Source organism: Rousettus aegyptiacus, unplaced genomic scaffold (assembly GCF_014176215.1).
Source record: "Rousettus aegyptiacus isolate mRouAeg1 unplaced genomic scaffold, mRouAeg1.p scaffold_m13_p_10, whole genome shotgun sequence".
In the NCBI taxonomy this organism is placed as follows: Eukaryota; Metazoa; Chordata; class Mammalia; order Chiroptera; family Pteropodidae; genus Rousettus; species Rousettus aegyptiacus.
In genome coordinates, this window is record NW_023416285.1 from 96,057,805 (window position 1) to 96,078,372 (window position 20,568).

General features: G+C 49.6%; 1 protein-coding gene and 1 non-coding gene across 2 annotated transcripts in view; one reads left to right on the forward strand and one right to left on the reverse strand.

Annotated features, from left to right (window-relative positions):
• The window catches only part of TAF3 (TATA-box binding protein associated factor 3), a 131,627-nt gene that overhangs the window by 20,017 nt on the left and 91,042 nt on the right, over positions 1-20,568 (reverse strand). Inside the window, exons 3-4 of the mRNA XM_016136394.2 lie at positions 13,167-14,992; positions 4,332-4,414 (exon numbers count right to left, since the gene is read on the reverse strand). Coding sequence (XP_015991880.2) covers positions 4,332-4,414; positions 13,167-14,992 — 1,909 coding nt within the window. The remainder of the gene's footprint in view (positions 1-4,331; positions 4,415-13,166; positions 14,993-20,568) is intronic.
• Positions 6,988-7,094, forward strand: LOC118608815. Its single transcript, XR_004953194.1, has one exon. It is a non-coding gene; the product is annotated as a U6 spliceosomal RNA (small nuclear RNA).

Sequence of the window (20,568 nt, forward strand, 5' to 3'; positions counted from 1 at the left end):
GCAGGAAAATTCAGAGAGTGAGATAAAAACCATTGGCCTCATTTCTTTAAAGGACTTATCACTAAAACACCACTGCACATTTCACCCTGTTAAATGCCTTTTGGCTAAATCTGGCTACATTTTAAAATAAAAACGCTTTATTTAAAAATATATAAATAGTTATTTTTGTAATTGTCCATGATCTTTCTCTATTTCTAGTATATTGTCAAAAAGGATGAATCACACAAAAAAAATACCTATAAATGTTTTGTTTTTAAAGAGTAAACCCTTATGCTTCTCAAACTTAGTGAGCAAAGTTTCTGCTCTCGTTTTCATAGTATATATAAATAATTTAGAAATTCCAACTATTCAAAAGCCCCCTCCGAGACATAAGCTGAACTCTGTGAACGGTAACAAAAAGCTAAATTACTCACAGGAAAAGGACGGCATCACATTTTCAGCACCTTTGCCAGGTGAGGAATGATTAATGAAAGAATTTCCTGAATTGTAAGAAATCTGATAATACTCGTGGTTCCGTTAACACTGACAATCGAAATTTTAGCAGAAAGAGAACTATAATTGTCGGCTGTAAAGGGGTCACTGACCAACCCCTCAGCATACTTTGCGTACCTTGGCGGAAGGGTTAAATTTGTACAAAAAACGATTGCGACCTTCTCAAAGAAAATGCAGAATTGTCACGGACAGTAATACTAGTCTCTGAGAGGCATCATTAACGATTCTGTGTCACCTGACCAACTACAGTACTAGATGTTAATTAGAAAAACGACTGAGCACTATTGGCCGCTCGGAGGGTCCCCATTAATAACCCCTCCTCTGGCGAGGCCACGGCACGAGGGCAGCAGCGCCGAGAGGAGGGTCGGCTCACGACTCCGCCGACGCGGCCACCCCATGGGCCGTTCTGGCACAGGTGACGAAGGGGACAGAGCCTCCTCCCGGCGCACAGGGACAGCACAGAAGAGACACCCGAGAAATGGGAGTGGGGGGGACCGCCTGCTCCCCTAACTGCTGTTATTCACCCCCAAATCTTTATATACGTTTGTTTTTTCTTAACACTCTACCAATGTTTAAAATTATTATCATTAGCTTCACGAGAAGGTCCTTCGGCAGCATTCCGAGCTTCGTCAATACAGCCGCACACTTCAACAAAGACGTCGCGGGTCCTGCGCTGCCGCGCCGCTCCTCACGGTCCTCTCTCACCAGTCCCTGCCCCCAAGACGCCCGTCACCTCGCTTTGCTCTGTTTTCTTCACAGAAACGAATGAACGAATGAATGAACGAATGCCACAGTCAGCCCACTCCTCCTATACTTGCTCCAAGTGAACCCACTCGGAAAACAGAGACGACGCGGACGACAACTCACCGTGCCGCCACCCGCCCCTCCCGCACTAGCCCTGCCCGCGGCCCCCGAGTCCGAGGGGGGGCCTCGGAATCCTGACCAACGTGGCTCTAGGCAGCCGCTCCGGACAAGCTGACACTGACCTGACTGTCAGACCGGAGCCGGCTACGGGTTAGCAATTTACTGGACTGGGCTGTTTCTTCCCATTCATGCTGCTCCGACAGACTTCACAGGTGGCGAGATGGAAATTTCAGGGTATTTCAGTTTCATCTTCAATACAGACTAAGGGGCTCTGGATACCCATTAACGGGGACATAGCAAAAGAATGGGAGGTTCTTGCACAAAATCATCTTGAATTTTAACACCATCGGGAGGAGGTATTGACTCGCCAAAGCCCTTTTAGAATATAATTTCCAGGCACGTTAAATCAAGGCAAAGGCAAGGTACCTCTCTATCTTGCTTCAAGGCACAATAACAGAGAATAGAGGAGATAATCTAACCTCACAGCACTTCCCTGGATCAAGGGCAGAAGACATAACGTCTTTATTTAAGAAGCTTTAGCAACTAAATATTGTCTTAAAGATCTTTCAATGAGAGGGTATAATTTGAACCCTGTAAAGCCTTTTCTTTTTCCTATAATTTTGAAAGACTCTATTCGCTCTGCCTGCTTTTCAGCAGTAAACGACCCCCTCCCCAGACCATTCGAACGTCAAGTCTGCTCGTTAATTTCACTTCAAAAGAGCATCACTGCCCCCCAAGTGCGCGCACACCGGGGCGGGGGGTATAGGCACATCTGTACGAATCCGCCGCTTCTCTTCCATTATACTGCACGAAGCCACGCGCCCTCATGCTGCGGCGTGTGAGAGACTTTTAACTTCATGTGTGACAAAATATTCCTCTTTTCATTTCTTCCACACAAACACAGGCAGCGGGATGGACCTGGCCCACGGGCCACGGTTTGCTGACCTCTGACTTAGATTTAAAAAAGAAACTCTTTAGTGATCAGGTTACATTACGTGCATTACTGTGTGACGTGAGCCTCTTTTTTCCTCTCTCATTTAAATGTAAAATGTAGTGTATTTCACTGAATTTATTCTTCAGTCCATTATAAGTATTTCCTCGAGTCCGACTTTGGTCGAATGATTATTACTCATATAACATGGTGGTTATTTACCTAAATATCTGAAAGTTCACCTGCTGTATAACGTACTTCATGGGCAATTTGTCGGTAATGTATGGGTATTGCAACCCCCAAATCTATACCTTCTGTTTCACAGTAACAGAATCTATTTCTCACACCTTCCGGTATCTCAGGTGTGTGAGTGACTTACTGAGAGAAGAAAAAGTCGACAGAATGACTGAAAGACGCTTAAGGGTGGACGAGATGACTATTATCATCACCGCTCCTTTGTACAAACCTCATTTCTCCAAAGGGAACGTGCAAGCCAAACGCATGTGGAAGTAAAGATTAAGTGAGTTACTGAGAAACAGGAATAACCATGAACTAGTAGGAAAAAAGTATTTGTTGATTGACATATAAAAACATCTTCCCTTTAGAGATATAAGCCCAAATCCATAATTGCCAAGAAGATGGTATGAACAGTTGCTCTAGTTGGGTCTCCTAGCTGACTGAACTCTGTTCCCTACTGCTTGAGAGAGTTAAGGGTAAATTTATTCAAATTTTTGTAGGTAAGGTTGAGGTATACCACTAACTGCTTAAAAAAGAGCTGAATCTACAGTATTTTTGTTACATTCTCTAAGCCTGTCGGCAACACTACCATCTACTGTCTAGGTTTCTACTGGTCAAACCAAAAAGAGGACTGTGGAAATTGTGCAGATAACTTAGGCAAGAAAAGAACAAACTATCTGGATTTTCTTCTTTCTATCTTCAGAAGAGCATACACTCACCCAGAAGGCCTTTTATCATAACGGTAACGCAGTTTCTTCCATGTATCACATTTGAAGTTAACAAAAGCGGCAGCATAAAATAAACACAAACTTTAAATGAAACGAACCACTGAGAACACAAAGCATATTTCTGCTCTACCTACTAAACAAATCCATGGGCCCTCCTTTCATGTTTGTGGTTAAAAACTGAAGGAAAATTAAATGTCTTGTAAGCCTATTTTCTACAGAATATTTGATTGTTTGCAATGTAAACTAATCCATTTTCAGGCTTACTGGTAAAAAATAAGGTTGTCAACTTGTACATTTAGCTTGTGAAATTCATTTAAATGATATATGAAGACTTCAGTGTGATTTACAAAAAAAAAAAAAAATTCCTTATTAGGATCACGGAAGAGCATCGGGGGCCCTAATTCGCACCCCAGAAATGGATAAAGAAGCACGGCCACTTGGTCCCCTCTAAAGAAGGGTGGGGACTGGTGTGAGGATGTGAAAGTGAGGCCAGACAGCACCCCCGAGGCTCACACGTGCGTTCTCCCTTAAAACTAAGAGCAGGTAACTGAGACTTCCGTTGCTGCGATCGTGTGCTGTTTTATGAAGCCTTTGGCGGTAGCTTAGTGTTATAGGTACAGAATAAAGCCACGTGCCGCCTGAGAAGAGAGTCTCGGGGCCTGCGATGGCGACAGGGAGCACACACTGAGAAGGTGTAGCACTACACCTGCCTAGGTGTGCTACGGCAGCGCGCCTCTTCAATATATCATTTCTTACCTACTTTTCGGATAACCGGAACCGTGAAAGCCATGCAAAAGCAATGTTATGTGCTCGTACTTAATAAAGAGAGAAAGAACAAGGAAATTTAGAAAAAGAAAAAGAAAAGAAAAGAGAAAGATCCTACATGTTAAATAAAGCAATGTGCATTTACTCTGCGGAAGAGAGCAATACAGACTGAAAATGAAGACTCCTCAAAGGCGGGCTTGGGCCTGCGTGTCACACCGGGCGAAGGTCAGCGGAGCTCCAAGTCCATCAGGAAAGAGAAGAGACGGCTCGGCTCAACCCGCCCCACCCTCAGGCGCCCGCACGCTCATACTCACATCTTGTCTTGGCCAGCGCCGACGCGGAGGGTCAGCCTGGGGATAACCGGACTTGGGGCTGGAACGGCTGGCTCCACTTTTATCTGTTGAAGTGAGGACAGCAGAGTGAAACGCACTTTGGTTTTTTTTTCTTCAACAAAAGTACCTCCCACTGCTTCTCCTACCTCCCCATCTCCACAACCCCGACAAGCAGGTTAGACCTCAAACGCGGCTACGAGACTTGCTGGATGCAAAGATACCCTGGGCCACGCAGCACCCTGGCTTCTCAAGGGCCGAAGGCCACCTGGGAAATTCTGCAAACTTTAATCACTTCATGTAAATGGGGTCGTTCTCTCCCTATTTTCTTAGTTTGGGTTAATTTCTTGGATTTTACCGTTAGAATTTTTTAAACAGAAATTGTTACCTAGAGCACCTGGTGGAGGGCTGAAGTAGCTGCCAGACTTACCATGAACGGAAAAAAAAAAAAAAAAAAAACCAACATACAGCGATCTCTCCGCTATACAAGGCATCTATTATGGGATTTGTAAAACTGTAACCTCACCTTAAGCCTGCACTATGTAAGAAAGCTGAAACGTCAAGTGTAACTATAGCGTTAAACTGCCCAATTTCTTGGTTAGTCGTACAAAGATCTGAAATACTAAAAACAAACAAACGCGTTTCAGAAAGGCTGTGTGGCGAAGGCAGTGACTGAGGAAGAAGTTAGAGGTCGCAGAGAGCCGGGGAGGGGCCCCTCCGTTTGGGTGGAGGCCCCGTGGAGTAACAAACACGGGAACGGACAGGCTGAAAGAACGCTCCGCAGATCCCAGTTGTCATCTGTATCACAGCTTTGCACCAGGGGACGCATTCCCATTTTCGGCAGGGCAGCTCTTTGTTGGGTGGGACTGTCCCGGGCACTGCCAGATGGTGGCCGCCCGGGTCTCAGGTAGTACTGCAGACACAGCGCTTGTCACCGTGACATCCATCCACCAGCCATCTACTGATGACGCGTTTCGAGCTTGAGAATTGAATCGTGACGACACAGACCGGTGGTTTTAAAGGAGGATGAACATATAACGATACTCAATATATTCTATCACGTGACTAATATATTGCGCATTGAGCACATCTACTCTTTTTTCATATATTTTTACCTGTCCTCTTTTAAAGTTTATTTTTACTGTTGCTACATCAAGATCTGTGGCCTGGACCGCTAGGGGAGCTCTGTCAGCCCCCCAAGAACGGTGTCCCCGACCTCGCTAGGGCCTGGCCGCGCAGTGAGCTAATGGACCTTTTCCATCGATTCTCCTATTTGCTTCTGCGTCTCTGACCTCAGGCCCATTCGTCATTTTCATCTAGCTTTTACATGTGCTTAATTCACCTTTTCTTTCCTTTAAATTGCCTTTTCCTCAGTCTCTAGCTTTCCATGGGTTCCTTGGCCCACTCCGATCTCCTCTTAGCCCCGGCGACACCGCCGAGCCCACTCGCTCGGGACGCCACTTACTTCCCGCCGGCCCACGCGTCCAGTTAGGGCTCCTCATTCCTCCTCCTCCTCTCTTAAAGAGCCCTCCGCCTGTGCCCGACCCCATTTGGTCCCCTCCTCTCGTCATCCCACAGTTTCTTCAGCGATCTCATCCACGTCCACGGTTTCCACTGTAAGCCTTAAGTATGCCGTGTCTCCAAACTGCCCCCTCTGGGCTGGCACTGAGCGAGCCTAAGACCAAAGCCTACTGCTGCCGACGGAGCGTTTCCAACCACAGAGCCGAACGGCGTTTTACCTCATCACACCCGACCTTCACCCAGCAGCTTCCCCGAAGACCTGCCCTCTCGATGGTACCGCCTTTTCTTGTGGGGGTGGGCAGATGGCCCCTTCATCTGCCTAGGTTCTTGGATGGAATAGTCCAGTCATCTTCCTTGAACTCCCACGGGATCAAGAGTCCCTGGGGTGAGGTCAGTGCAAGACCCCTGTACAATCGGTGAGGCGACTCCGCCACACACTTGGAGTCCTTTTTCCCGGCAGTGCTGAGGTCCTGCATAAAGCCGTGCACTTTGTCTGCAGCGTCTTTTACGATGACTGAGGTAGACCTGTGAGATGGCTAAGGTTGGCGGTAAAATAATTTTTTTCTCCATGGAAGGCTAACTAGTTTACGTGGAAACTGAGATTAACTTTGACCTCACTTCCCCTCAACTGACCTGCCTGGGTTTTCGATGCTGTCTTAAATGGCTTGGCGGGGCAAAAGAATCAAGACACGGTCTATTTATGACCCACTGTAAAAAAAAGTTAAATGATGCCACATGGAAAAAATAATAACAAAGATACTTCTTATAAGTCAAATTAAAAATGGTATAAATGTAACCTGAAGACAAGAGCTATTTAGTAAACCTGTTGAGTTACTGAATGATTTAGAGCCTGTTACCTCGGTGTGAGGTTTTACCTGTAATGAAGATGACCACACAGTCCAAACAGAGATACCTCTGAGAGTGAAGGCGGGCAGAGTTATCCGCATCACGTGACAGGTGCAAGCTGGGCTGTCCCGGACAAACCAGGACATCCAGTCACCCTACCTAGAAGCTAAATCAGATTTAACTTAATTACAAAAATCGAGCAAGGGTTGGGAAAGGTTAATAACAATTCTAATGACACAGAGAGGGGAAGCACAATTTCTAAATAAAAATTTCTGTGCTTGCTTCGGCAGCACGTGTACTAAAATTGGGACACCACGCAGAAGACGAGCATGGCCCCGGCACAAAGATGACACGCGAATTCGTGAAGCGTTCCACACCTTAAAAAAATAATTAAAAAATAACAGGAATTTCTCGCCAGACTCTTGTTTACGCTAACTTTGTTCAAATGCCTACCGAGACAAAGAGACGTTTCCTACGATCGTAAGCCAATTTCCCAGAAGTGAACAGACGAGGTGACAATTACTTCAATCGCTTAAACAGTATGACAACGCCATCCTCTAATGGCGTGAAGCCACAACCTGGGGACGGCGTGGGCCTCTAAGGGTTAAAATAAAAGAAGAGGGCTTCGGAGGGTTGCTGGGAACTGGGGCGCGCGGGAGAGCATTTACAGTGGATTACCACGTCCCGATTCTCCGAAGAGGCAAAGTCCAGTAATGTTAGACTCCTTTGTGGCTAACTAAAAATACATTGTCAGTGGATTTGTCCAGTTTTATGTATAAGCAATACTTCTTTCACCTGAACTAATACTAGTAGTCATATAAGCCCCTTATTGCCATGTGCTGCATTTTTTTTGCTAATCTTCAAGGATTTAGCTTCTTTGCCACATACCTCAGGGCACCAACTGATAAAGCTCTAACTCTCCATTTTTCCAGGACACCAGCAGTGCGGCCTTGCAAAAAATGAAAATCGCTCAAGAGATTTAAAGGGGAAATTTATTTTGAAAATCCTGACTTGAAGCAAAGAGGTGGATTTTTAAAAAGCTTATCTATAAAGAATCAGTTTAAATTTAAATTCTATCTTGGAACTCTTTCATGCATTCCAGCTTTAAAGTTTATCTTCTGACAGGGACTTTCTGCAAAGGTAATGGGCAGCTTTGTCAATATAATCTGGCCAAGTTTTTATTTTCTACTTTTTTTAATGTTAAACTTCTTTCATTAAAAAAGCCCCATGTATGTGTGCTAGGTAGGGTGGCAGCCAGTGCAGCCAGGACTAGTTCAGATTCCTGTCTATGCTAGTATGGCAGAAAAACACCCGCAAATACTGGGGATGAAAAGCCAAATTTAATAACCTAACGATCTGGATGTTGAACTATGACAACTGGGAACCATCTTCTTTCTTGCCTTTCTTAGCAGTCAAGGTCTTCACATTACTTCCACGCAGAAACATGGTCTAAGTAAAATAAGTAAACACTGATACGCTATTTAAAATATTAAAAGGATGGTCAGAGAGAAGGGGGCCTACGCTGTGGCCACACAGGACAAGTGGAATCCAGCAAGGACAAGTGAAGAGACAGGCTTTCGTTAAGTGCTCGGCGTTCAGTCACACGGAGACTTGGGGACGGCCTTTGGTAAATGTCTATAAATTCAAACGTGCTCATTGAAACATTAGTCACTGGTTTCCTCTTGGAACAGACAGTAGTAAGAAACAGGAAGGGAATAGTTCCCTCTTTTTACTGGGTTATGTTATTTACCGAAAACCCTTCATTTCACTAGTTAATTATGAGAGCAGATAAGACTGGAAATGAGATGTTACTTTAAATAGCAGGGAATAAATCATACAAATGTCTAACTAAAACAAACAAGTAAACAGATAAACGAACAGAAGGGGAAATGATGACCCTTTTGTTACGGGCACGTGGCAGCAAGACTATTCATCATTCTCTGAAGAGCGAACTGTTCAAGTGCAATAAAAGACGATTTTGGGGGGCACATGCTGAGGATGTGGGGACAGACTGAGGAGACGGTCGACTCTGTAACCGTTCCTTCCTGACGCCACAGTAGCTCGAGGCCCTGCACTGCCTGTCCCTTAAGGCACGCAGCTGAACAGGAGCTCTGCGAGGTCTCTTCGGGGACTAACCTCTTCCTGACGTCACCTAGCTCGAGGATGAAACCGTGCCTGTCCCTGTCACCGGCTTCCGTCAGAGGAGGCGGCCCGAGGGGGCTGTCGGGTAACAGAACGCAGGCTTTGCTCAGACCGACCCGGGGCGAGCGCGGCTCTTCGCTCACCAGCTGCAAGTTCGCCGACATTCCCGTTTTCCTCAACGGCGACGCAGCAGCGACAGTGCCAAACCCTCGGAGCTGTGGGGGGATTAGCTCCTCGAATTCTGGCCAGGTCTGGCAAGTGCCGGCTGTGCGTACTCAGTAAATGGCGGCTGCCAGTATCACGATCTGGGTTATTCATGTGAAAGCCGACGATAGCTCAACTAAAACGACTCATCAGTCGGTAGGCTAGCTTGGGAAGTCCCTTGTAGAACTGATGAGCTGTCCGTTACGAGCAAATCTCAGTCCTCCACGCGTTGACTATCGACGTTCATTAGCTGTACGAAAGTTTGGAATTGTCACAGTCATCTGCGCGTCTTAAATGACACAAACTGATCTTGTTTCCTATGAGAGGGCTGACGAGAAGGCCTATCAGGCCACGATACGGTTAGAGAAGGCAGAGGTGCCCCCCGCTGCTGTGACGCTGTCTTCCGCAGGCCCGAACGGGAGGACGGAGGCGGGGGGAGCAGCGGGCCGGCGGCCGGGCGAGGCTGCTGGATGAGCCGCAGGGCTGCGTTTAGATCCCCGCTGCCTGCCCGCCGAAGCCCGTGCCCTGCGCGGGCCGGCACGGGGCCCCTTCTCTGCTGACGCCATCGTTTTGGGGGTGAAACCCTAGGATGGCCTCTTAGATCATACTCGAATAGGAGCATAAAAACATGCTTCTAAGTTTGACTGATGGATTTTGGCTCATCTTCTCTATGAGGGTATCTGTACATACAACTGTTCAATTCCACTAACAAAAATGAGACGTTCTCTTTAACGGTCATCCCACCCTCCAAAAAAAACACTTAAAATACTAAATTCTAATCACCATAGTCCTGTAACCTTCATCTAAGCCTCCAAGGCCCACGGCTGATTAAGCCGCACGACACACGCACCGGCACACACGCAGACAGGATTCGAACTGTTTGTGTTTAGACGGAAAGTCACCGCTGGGCGTGCCACTGCGCGGCGCGACTGCTGTCCCCGTGCTCCGGGTGAAGCTCGTTCGGTTCCATCGCAGAGAGCGAGAGCCCAGACCCGGCCCTGGCTAGTGCGTGCCGTCGCCCGCCGGGGGAACTAACAGCTGGTGCGTAAATCGCCGTCCTCTGCATCGCAACCGCCACTGGGAAAACGACGTTCCTTCCGACGCCGGTCACTCCAGCAGGCGCCTGCGCACACCGCTTCGCTCGGCCCATGGCAAAGTCAACGCGGAGGGCGCAGTGGTCAGCGAGGCCGGTCACGGCATGAGGGCCGGGGCTGCGCCGCGCCTCCCGTTCGGCCCCTCCCTAAGTGTGTGACCTTGTGCGGGTGCGTTCATCTCTCTAAGCCCCAATTTCTCCTCTTAACGCGGGTAAGTACCGTAACTACCTTACAGCGTTGTGGTAAGGACGGAAACTTACAGTGTTTAGCATGTAGTGATCACTCAATAAGTGTTAACTCTTACTGTTCTGCTGTTTTAAAAAAAAGCGTGCTGATCATTTTCCTGCTTTAAAGACCAAGTACCTGGGGAGTGAAGAAACGAAAAAGCTCGTCCCGGCTCTTCCCTCAGAGCTGCTGGGTTCAAGCTCCAGGCCCCTTCTCCCCAGCATGCAGCCCCCCGTTTAATGAACGGTGCCGTTGCTGGTGCCTGTAGTAATGAACGTGGGTGTGACGGGTAGAAACTCTACAGGCGGGGAGAGGAGCTATGGGGAGGCTCCTTTCTTGCATTACGACGACACCCTCGCTTGCTGCTCTGGGTCGGCGTCAGAGAGCGGCTCCAGTGAGCTGGCCGGGACGAGGGGGAAGCCTGAGATCGTGAACAAAGACGCCTTCTCGGGGCCGCTCGGACGGGCCTCGCCTTGATCTGCCCTTGATGCATGCCGTCTTTCTTCTGTGGTTACGAAGAGATGTCTTCGAGCGCAAAGCACACCAGCTTTGGTATTGCTTCCGTTCGCTCACGTGGCTTGACACTTGGGGGTGTCAGTGGGGTCAGAAAAAAGGCAGTGTTCAAGGTGACACCTCAATTTCCACTCCCTGTCGCTGGCATCTCCATGGGCTGCACTGGCTCTGGTTTCGTCCTATCTGCAGAAAGCGCTGAAATTTGAAAGAACGCCAAAGCAGCAGGAAGACTTTTGAAACGCTGTGACCGCGCCGACCCGCCCTGTGGCACACGCCTTGGCTCGTGCCCGCAGCGGTGGAGACACTCTGGGTCTCTAGCTTCCTGGGGTCGGCTTGGAGTGGAACAGCGACGCTCGCCACCAGCGTCGCCGCCACCTCGCTTACTGAGCATCTGCTTACGTGCCGGGCGCGGCGTAAGCGCGTCTCGGCTGTTACCTCGTTTGCTCCTCACGGAACCAACCTGCCCGACTTCACACAGCTCAAGAGTCAGGATTTGAACTCAGGTTTAACTCTAGAGACAACACCGTTTATTTTTTTTAAAGACCTTATACGATAGCTGACGTTTTAAGTGTTTACTTTTTGTCACTGACCTGCTCCACAGCCAATCAAAACTGACGCAAGGCCTTGAAGGCCTCTGTGAGTGAAATCTGTGTCACTTGGAGCCGAGCCTTTGCCTCCAGCGAGGGTGTCAGAGGAACTGTGCCTCCTCACAGCCAGGCGGATGCCGCGCAGGCACGGGCCGCCGCCGCCGCCAATCTAATCGGACCGGTTCACTCGGATTCACGACGGCCCCACTGACTCCCACAGCTGAGATGGTGTTGGAAGCAACAGTACCTGTCTGGCTCGCTGAAGGCTCGGCTGCCAGGTTGCTAGGTATGTGGTGGATAAGTGACTGACTGCGGCCAGGCACGGTCCCTGGCAGTAAACACTCTGAAACGGGAAGGACATCTGTGTGCACGCGACCTGGCTCTGGCCCCGTGTGACCATGGCTTGGACAGGTCACTCTCTCAGGCTCAGTTTCTCATCGGTCAATGGTGATAATAGTGCCTGCTGGACCTATGTCCCAGGTGTGTTAGGAGAAGAAAATGAGGTGTGTGGAAGTGCCAGGTACTACATAAATGATACGATGACTTCTAAAATGGAAATAAGAGTTGGATTGCTGGGTCTTGTTAACTTGCCCACGTGCGGTTCGTAATCAGGGTCTCATTCTACTTCTCCGTATTTTAGAATACCCAAGGGCTATTTATTAAAGTGAGGCTGAAAAATATGAGTGTTGCCATCACTTCTGGCCAGCTCAACGAGCTCTTCTGGGTAAGTTTGAAATTAAAAATATTGCCGAAGTATTGATAACGGACCTGTGGTAGGTCAAACATCATATGTGGGAAAAATGACTGTGCACTGTTTTGCAGCCAGCCTCAAAGAGGACAGCTTCTAGGAGGCAAGAAAAGCTGTCTGAGGACCTCCCTGCATGCACGATAGCGGGAGTACCCGGAAACTTTTGAAGAAAGTTCAAAGGAGAGTTTCGAGTCAACCAGTCCACCGCGGGGACCCAAAGAACGCGGGCTCCGGAGCCAGGCCGTGAACGCAGAGGCCGCGCCCCGCACGCCCAGAGGATGCGGCCGGGCTCCCACGGGGCGGCGGGGCGGCTCCTGGTGTCTGCACCCTGCGCCACCAAGCCCGGCGGCCCACCGCGTCGGGCGCTGGCGACCGCTTTCCGCCCCGGCCCAGGCTGCGGGTCAGCCTGGAGACTTGGACACGGGTCCTCAGCTTACTGAAGCAGGACACAGGAGGGCGGGGGACGCCACAGAGCGCGGCAGACACCATAACCTCAACTCCTTGCGAAAACGGCTCGCTCGGAAGACAATCAGCGAGCGAGGAGGGACCTGGGGCCTTGCTAACGAACTTAAAATAGTGCCGCGGGCCTGCGTGCTCGTGGAAAAATGAATGCTGTCCTCGTCCGGTGTCTAGTATTTGGGTACCAAACTGTATGTAGTACACTCGATCGTTACAAAAATATCGCTCATGGTTTAAGATTACCAATTTCTTTAACCTGCCAGAGATTAGTATGGTTAATAGACAGCTGACAGTCTGATTAGAATCCCCTTAAATTTTTAACCTAGTGTGTAGGGGGCTTCATTACAAGTTCACACATTTTAGCATGAAAGTTAAATTTTGGAACCCCGTCACCAGCACGTTCCCAGGGCTGTCGCGGGCGACCCGCACCCACAGCGCAGACCCGGCCGGGGGGTGGGGTGGGGTGGGGGGTGGCGCTTACTTTCTCGTGCTTGTGCCTCTCCTTCTCTCGCTCCCTCTTCTCCCGCTCTCTCTTCTCTTTCTCCCTTTCCTTCTCTTTCTTCTCCTTTTCCTTCTCTTTCTCTTTCTTTTTCTTCTTCTCCTTTTTGTCCTTTTTCCTTTCTTTCTCCTTCGGTTTCTCTTTTTCTTCGAACAGCTTTTCGGACAGCATGGGCGACAGGGAGGGCAGCGCGGCCGGGCCCCTGGCGGCCGCCACCGGGCCGAGCAGGGCCAGGGCCGCGTCCTTGGGCGGCAGCGCCAGGGGGGCTGGGGCCGCCCTCGCCTTGTCCTCGCGGCCCTTCTCTTTGACCTTGTCTTTGTCTCGCTTCTCTCGCTCCTTCTTGCCTTTTTCTCTGTCTTTCTTCTTATCTTTGTGCTTCTCCTTCTCCTTCCTCGCGAGCCCGTCTTTCAACCGCACCTTGGGGTCGGCGTCCTCGAAGTCTTTGGTTTTGAACCTGTAGGGGTCGGACTCCTCGTCCCTCAGGAAGCCCTTCCACGGGCCCCTGGCCTCCTTGCCGGCTTCCTTCTCCCTCTCCTTCTCTCTCCCCCGCTCCTTCTCTCTACTTTTGTCCTTGCCTTTGTCCCTCTCCCTCTCCCTGTCTCGCTGCTTCTCTTTCTTCTTCATTTTCGTCTTCAGCTCCTTTTTCAACTTCTTCTTGACGTCCGCCGAGGACGGCGGCTTGGACCGCTCGTCGTGCAGCTTGTGCGGCGGTTCGGGCGTGGGCGGGGAGATGGAGGGGGACGACAGGTAAGGGAAGCTGGGGGGCACGCCGGGCGCCGTCCCCATCTTTGCTTTCCGTACGACCTCGTCGATGGAGGCGTCCATTGTCCAGGAGTTATCTGAGCTGGACGTCCCACCGGCCAGAGGCAGCGGCGTGGACCCCGCCTTAGTGAAGGTGTTGGAGGCGGCGGCCTTGGGAGTCATGCATTCCGGCCCCGAGATGCGCCTGGGGCTGGTGAACATGTCCCCTTCTGATTCTGAGCCCGAGGAGAACTCGAAAGGGTCCGGCTCCCTCTCGGCACAGGCCCGGGCGATCACGGCGTCGATGGAGTCGTCGATGGTTTTGTCGGTGACCGGGGCCTTTCTGGGCGGGTTCTCAGCGCTCGGCTTGCCCGCATCCGGGGGGGTGTGCGCGTGTGTGACCGCGGGGGCCTCTTTGCTCATCTTCTCGCCTGCTGTGGCCGAAAGGGTCCTGTTTGGCGTCTCAGGTCTGACGGGTGTTTGGGGGACATGGGACACAGCCTTGGGGCTCTTGGGGCTTCGGGGGCTCTTGGAACGTCCAGGAGATTTCTTTTCTTTGGACATCGTTTTCGGGGACCGGATGGGACTTCCAACCATTGCTGGGGCCTGAGGGGTTTTAGGGGACTTGGCCTTCTGTCCCGGAGAAGTCGTTTTCGTCTTTGCCTTCGGCGCGAGCGCCTTGGTCTCCAGGGGCTTTGCGGCGGGCAGCTGCGGCTTCGCGACGGGCGCGAGCATCGGCGGCTCCGGCGACGCGGGCGCGGGGCCGCCGCCGTCCTGCGCATGCACCGGGGACAGCAGCGGGGGGATCTTCTGCGTGTTGATGGAGCTGAGCGGCTCCCGGGCTTCTGCCAGCGCCGCGTCCAGCGCGTCCCCCTTGGCGTTGAGCAGCCGCGGCCGCTTCACCGCGGGCATCTCCTCGGCGTCCGGACTGTCCAGCGGCCGCTTGCCCAAGAAATTCTCGTCGTTGATGATCTCCTCCTCCTCCAGCTCGTCGTCTGCCTCCAGGGGAACCTGCATGGCCTCTGCCGAAGTCCCCCCATCGGTGGGCACCTGCTCTTCTTCTTCTTCTGGAGAAGGAAGGAAAAACAGTGTTACCAGTGAATTCAAAAAAGAAAAAACAAAAAACGTCTAACAAATAGAAATGATACTTTCTAGGAAAGGAAAAAAAATGATTTCTAGGAAAGAAAGAAAATTTTCAGTGGTGAGAGGAGTGGTACGTTTTCAAGGATCTTCAGACTTGCACACTGTCATTCTCTGAGGGGCGGCGAGCGGTGACAGCCACCGAGACACACGACCCGTCCCTGTCCGGTGGTTCGGTCCGACCCTCAGGATCTGGAGTCTGCTAGGTATTTCCTGTCCGTCATCTGCTTCCGTTTATTAATTCTTTTCCTAACCCGACTAAATACTTTCTCTTTTCCTCTTCCTCTTGCACATGTGTGCGTGCACACACACACATGCACATACACTTCTCAAAATCAAGATACTGGTGACGACATGACTGCTACCCTCGGAAACGACAGCAAGGTACACACTTTTCAGGACCTTTGTAACACGTCATTCTCGAGGTCGGACCCGCTGCGCCACAAGGTGCCGTGTCAGCCAGCGCCGGCTCCACGGCAGCAGGCCGTGGGCGACCGCTCGGAGCCTCGGGCCGCCTCCTGAACTTTCCAAAGGGGCCGACGTGACTCGCCCTGCCGACCTGACCTGAGGGGGCTGCCGTCAGGACCTCTCCCGCCTGTGCGCGGTCACTACGCGCACACCACGCATGGTGCACGGCGACGAAGGCCAGGAGCGCCACCGGACTCCATCGGACACGAGCCGCGACCTCGGAGAGCCTGGCAAGGGCGTCGCGCACAGGAGGAGCGGCACCAGGGGACGCAGCACTGCTGCCGCCCCGCGAGGGGCCGCACTGGCCGCGCGGCGCCCTGCAGCCCCGGTGCTGGGGACCGATGGAGCGCGGGAACGATGGAGGCGGGACATGGGACGGGCAGCAGGGCACGAAATGGGGGTCCACTTAGGGGGTAAGTTTCGTGAGGTCGCATCCAGATGCCAGAAATTTTGAATTCCAGACAAATGAACGGTTTTCATTCTACTGGTAGTTTGGACTTAGTGAAGATTTTGAGACAAGGGAGAAAGCGACATATATCAGGATATATGTCAGCAAAATTGTTCTGGCCGGAGCACACGTGGTGGACGGGCGGTAACAGGCACTGATGGAGCGGTGACAAGTCAGGAGTTACTGAAATGACGAAGGTAAGTGACAGTGAGGGTCTGAGCGAGAACAGAGGCAGGCGCCACCGAAGACGGACGAGCAGGACCCGACAGGGGACGGTGTGAGAGTGGAGGGGGTCACTCGCCACCTCAAGGCCGGCGCCCTAGAGAGAGAGGCAGCCACGGACAGGGCAGGAGGCAGGCGGGGGACGGCTACTGATTAGCTCCGGCCGCGGACGCGGAGTTTCATGCTGTTAGCCGGCGGTGTCTCCCGGGGAGCGGAAGTCCGGGACACGGGACCGGGTGTGTGTCCTGACGATACCCGCAGGAGAGGGACGGGGGGTGGGACGGCCCAGATGCTCTGAGCTACACCGGCGCGTAACGGCAAGAGGGAGCAGGAGAGGTGGAGGAGTCCGCGGGGGTCAGAGGCGAGGCACGGGTGTTTGGAGGGGGGCTGGCGAGCAAAGGCGGATGCCTGCGAGGCCGACCGGCAGGAAGGGGCGCGGCAGAAGTCACGCCGCCGGGGTGTTAAGGGTGACCAGGAAGTGGGTGACCCAACGTCAGTGAAAGTGCTTTGTGAACGAGAGAACGAGGCCCATCAGAGACACAGTTACGCCGCTGTTACTTGCGAATGGCAGGTCCGCCCGCCTGACCCCCACCCCCGGCCCCCGTCAGAAGCGCCCCCGGAGCCTGAGGGCCTTGTGGAACCCCTCTGGGGCTACTGCACATAGACTGGTCCCCTGCTCACTACTAAATGGAAGGGTTACGCCTAAGGTTCTCCGTTTAACATGCTGAGCTCCAAAAAATGCTCTTGTTGTGAGGCCGAAACATGCTGAAAACCTCCATTCTAAAATACAAAACTGCAACTCGGCAGCACGGCCCGCAGGCCACCCGCACGCAGCTCAGTGGCCCCACGCCCACCTTTTCGGCCCAGATCGCGGGTACAGATCGCGGTTACACAAGCAATGAAGCGGGCCTAGCAAAGATGCCACCTGGCCCTTCATGGGACAGATTTGCTGACTGTCGCCCGAGACCCACCCTATTTAGAGAATGGGAACAATTCCCCCACCCAGATCCTTAACAGAACGGCAGGAGAAACTTCAGATCTGCTCAAGGGTAAACGTGGATGACATTAGAAAGAAGGTGGCGGTATTCTCTACGTGAATGACTAAGTTCAATGCTAGAACCACCTGCCACCCCGCCGGCCCGGAGGTTCGGACATCCCACGATGCTGACGGCGGGGAGAAAGAACCCAAGGGTGACACGTCAGAGCACCTGTCCTCTCCCTCTGGATGACAGCCCAGAGCCCGAGTCCCCAGAGGGTGGCCGCTCTAACGTAAGTGGCCCCCAGAAAGGGACCTCCTGGGACCTCCGGGGAGACAGAACCAGGGCCCCCAGATGGGAGGCCCGTGTCGTGGCTGAGCGTCTCGCGCGCTCTGCACAGCGTGTTGCTTCACTAGCGTGAGAGTCTTTCGATCCGGAACTGGCAACGGACTCCAGAGACGCATTTGAGCTGAAGGGAGCGCGGGATCAAACCAATTCATGGTGGCTGTTCTCTTTTAAGGAGAAAAAAAAAAAATCAACATAAAGCTTGATTCAGAGTGGTCTCCACAAGCCAGGAGGCATTACTGTTTTTGTCATTTTTATTGTTTATTTTCATTTTTTTATTTTTTTTCAAATCCCTGCTGCTAACTTGTATGCCTCTAGAAGCTTCATGTGGGTTAGAGGAATATAACTGATTTATAAAGCTAATAAGCTATTGTAAGTGCTGATTTTAGGAATATAAATTTAAAAATACAAACGCTTGTTTTTATTAGTTTAACTTACAATTCCTTTTTTCTATGTTTAGAGATTTTATAAGAAAGCTTCCACTGCAGCACTGAAACGAACCAAAACGCAAAAAGAGTTTTGCTGGAAGAGCCTTGAACATTAATAAGAACAGAACAAGTATAAAGAGATTTACAGCAACTTTCTGAATTAGAAATTCCCTGATTCGCCCTCTGCTCCCTCCACCCCTGCCCTCACCCCAGGCACCTGCTCTCTCGATTTCTGTCCCTTCGCCCCTTGTTCCTTTACGGCTTCATCACATTTGCACCCAGTTTGCTCCCTTTTGAACTTTTATGCAAGTAAGCGGTATCAGGCTATAATGCTCTTCGGATTCTGTCCCTCAGCATACGTCCGCAAGAGTCACCCGCGTTGGCGCTCTGGTTCATTCACTTCGCTGCCGTGATTACCAATCCATCCTCCTGGGATGACTATCAATCAATTCTCCACTTGAGTAAATATATTTAAAATTTTAAAATACAAGAGTCCGACAAATGAATACAGTTGATCTAGCTCATGCTTGCTCAAACACAGATTTAGCTGATGATTACACATCAATGTTTTTATTACGTGAGTGATTTTAATTCTATATTCTAAGAATTTGGAATAAGACAAAATATGTGATGGCTACTGAATGGTTTATCCTTCACGTCCACCCAAACCCCACCCTGAATGTTAATTTCCGTTTGATAACAGTTGAATGGCAATAAAGTATCCTTCGTGTGTATGTGTATTACAATAAACACCAATAACCTATGAAACATCCTCAAGCGTTTTAATGTTCTCTTATGCTCATCCATGGGAACAGTTGTACTACAGAATAGCATATAGTTTGGTTCACAGGAGTTGACTATTACAAGATATTTGATCTTGACATGTCACTCCACGTATGTACCAGCTCTGACTTAACACAGGACCAGAATAAAAGCTGCATTCCAAAGTCAAAGGGTGACGTCGTGACATGAGAAGTATTTTAAAGGTGTTTATTTCCGGAGAACGAACTCGTTTTCTATTGTTTCAATATTTAGAAACTGGAGGAAAGGGCTCTGTATATATGTGATAAACAAATATTGGGGGAAAAAATGAGTTCAAGGAAAACTATTAGTTGAGATTTTAAACAAATTTCTCAACTTCTCAGTGCTTAGTTCCTTGATCCACAGGGTGAGGACATGAGCATCATTTGCCTTGAGAGGCAGTGAAATTAATGGCTATTTAGAGCTCAGTAAGTATTCAAACTATTAGGTAATGCTGGTCAAAAATAGAGATATGCATTGTAAAATTAACCTTGCGATCCTTGGAGAAGATTGAGAAAAAAACCCCCCTCTCTTAGCTCTGAGCTCCCTCAAACCATCTAACAAGAGCGCCGGGCCAGTTAGCATCTGCAGGTGGGTACCACCACCTCAGCCATCTGCCCCAACAACTCTCCCCCTTGATGGAGGCAGGCTGCACTCTGGAAACACTTTTTAGGATAAGATATTGTAGTAAGAAAAGCTACTTCTGGGTAAGGATTAATGCTCATGCTGTGGAAGGTATAGTAAAGAATTATTTACAAAACCAGTGTTTTCTGCTTGTGTTAAAAATGCAGATAAAATTAATAGCGATAAGACTTTTGATTTGATTATCCTTGGTGGGAGAATTTATTCAAAGTTATGATAAGTATTAATTAGCACTGTGATTTGTCAAAGAATACCATAAATTATGACATGACTCCTTTACTTCTAGGAGAAAAAAAAAAGATGCTAACAATAACAAAAAAAACCCATGAAGAACCACACTTGGTCCAGCACAGGACCCCCTATTATCAAACTATATCAAGTTCCTGGTAAAGGTTCATGTCCACTATTGACGACCTTTTTAAAATATAAATCCACTAAAATATGAATGCCATAATTCAATGAAAGGGAAATCCTGCTGCATTTAAGAAGTAAGGAACTCCATTCTGCCAAACGCTCTGCATAAACGGCATGCGTTCATGTTTGTCAAAAAGGGGAAACAATCTGAAATGACAGAAGTGACTCAGCACAAATTCATCACCACAGGTAGAAATGCAACTGAAAAAGGTATTTAACTAGTAGCAGAATATCTTATAACGAATAGGAAAGGGAGAGATGGGGTGATCTCTAAAGCACCTTCTCATTGAAATAAATGATTTCAAGGCAACATCTGATTGCAAAATTATTTAACTTTTTACTTTGAAATAACTTCAAATGTACGGAAAACGTGTAAGAATGTTACAAAGAATTCACGAATATTCTGCACCCAGATGTACCAACTAACATTCGCCTTCAGTGAGAGATTGTAGAGCAATTGTCAAAATTCTTTCTAAATTACATAAGAAATAAAATGGATTCATCTTAATGTACGTCTTTGAAAAACTTCGTCAATGTTGATGGGAGGGGGAGACTCTACAAAGTCCATTCAATTTTCCTTCAATAATAACACAAATAAATAACCCACACAGCTACATTTCCCTGAGGAGTAATGAGAAAAACATGCTTCTTTACCAAACTTCTCAAACAAAAACAAAACAAGGCAATAATAAGGTTTGAACACACCAAAAGGATTTTTTAGGGGTTAATTCTAGGCTACTATAAATATTGACTTAGAA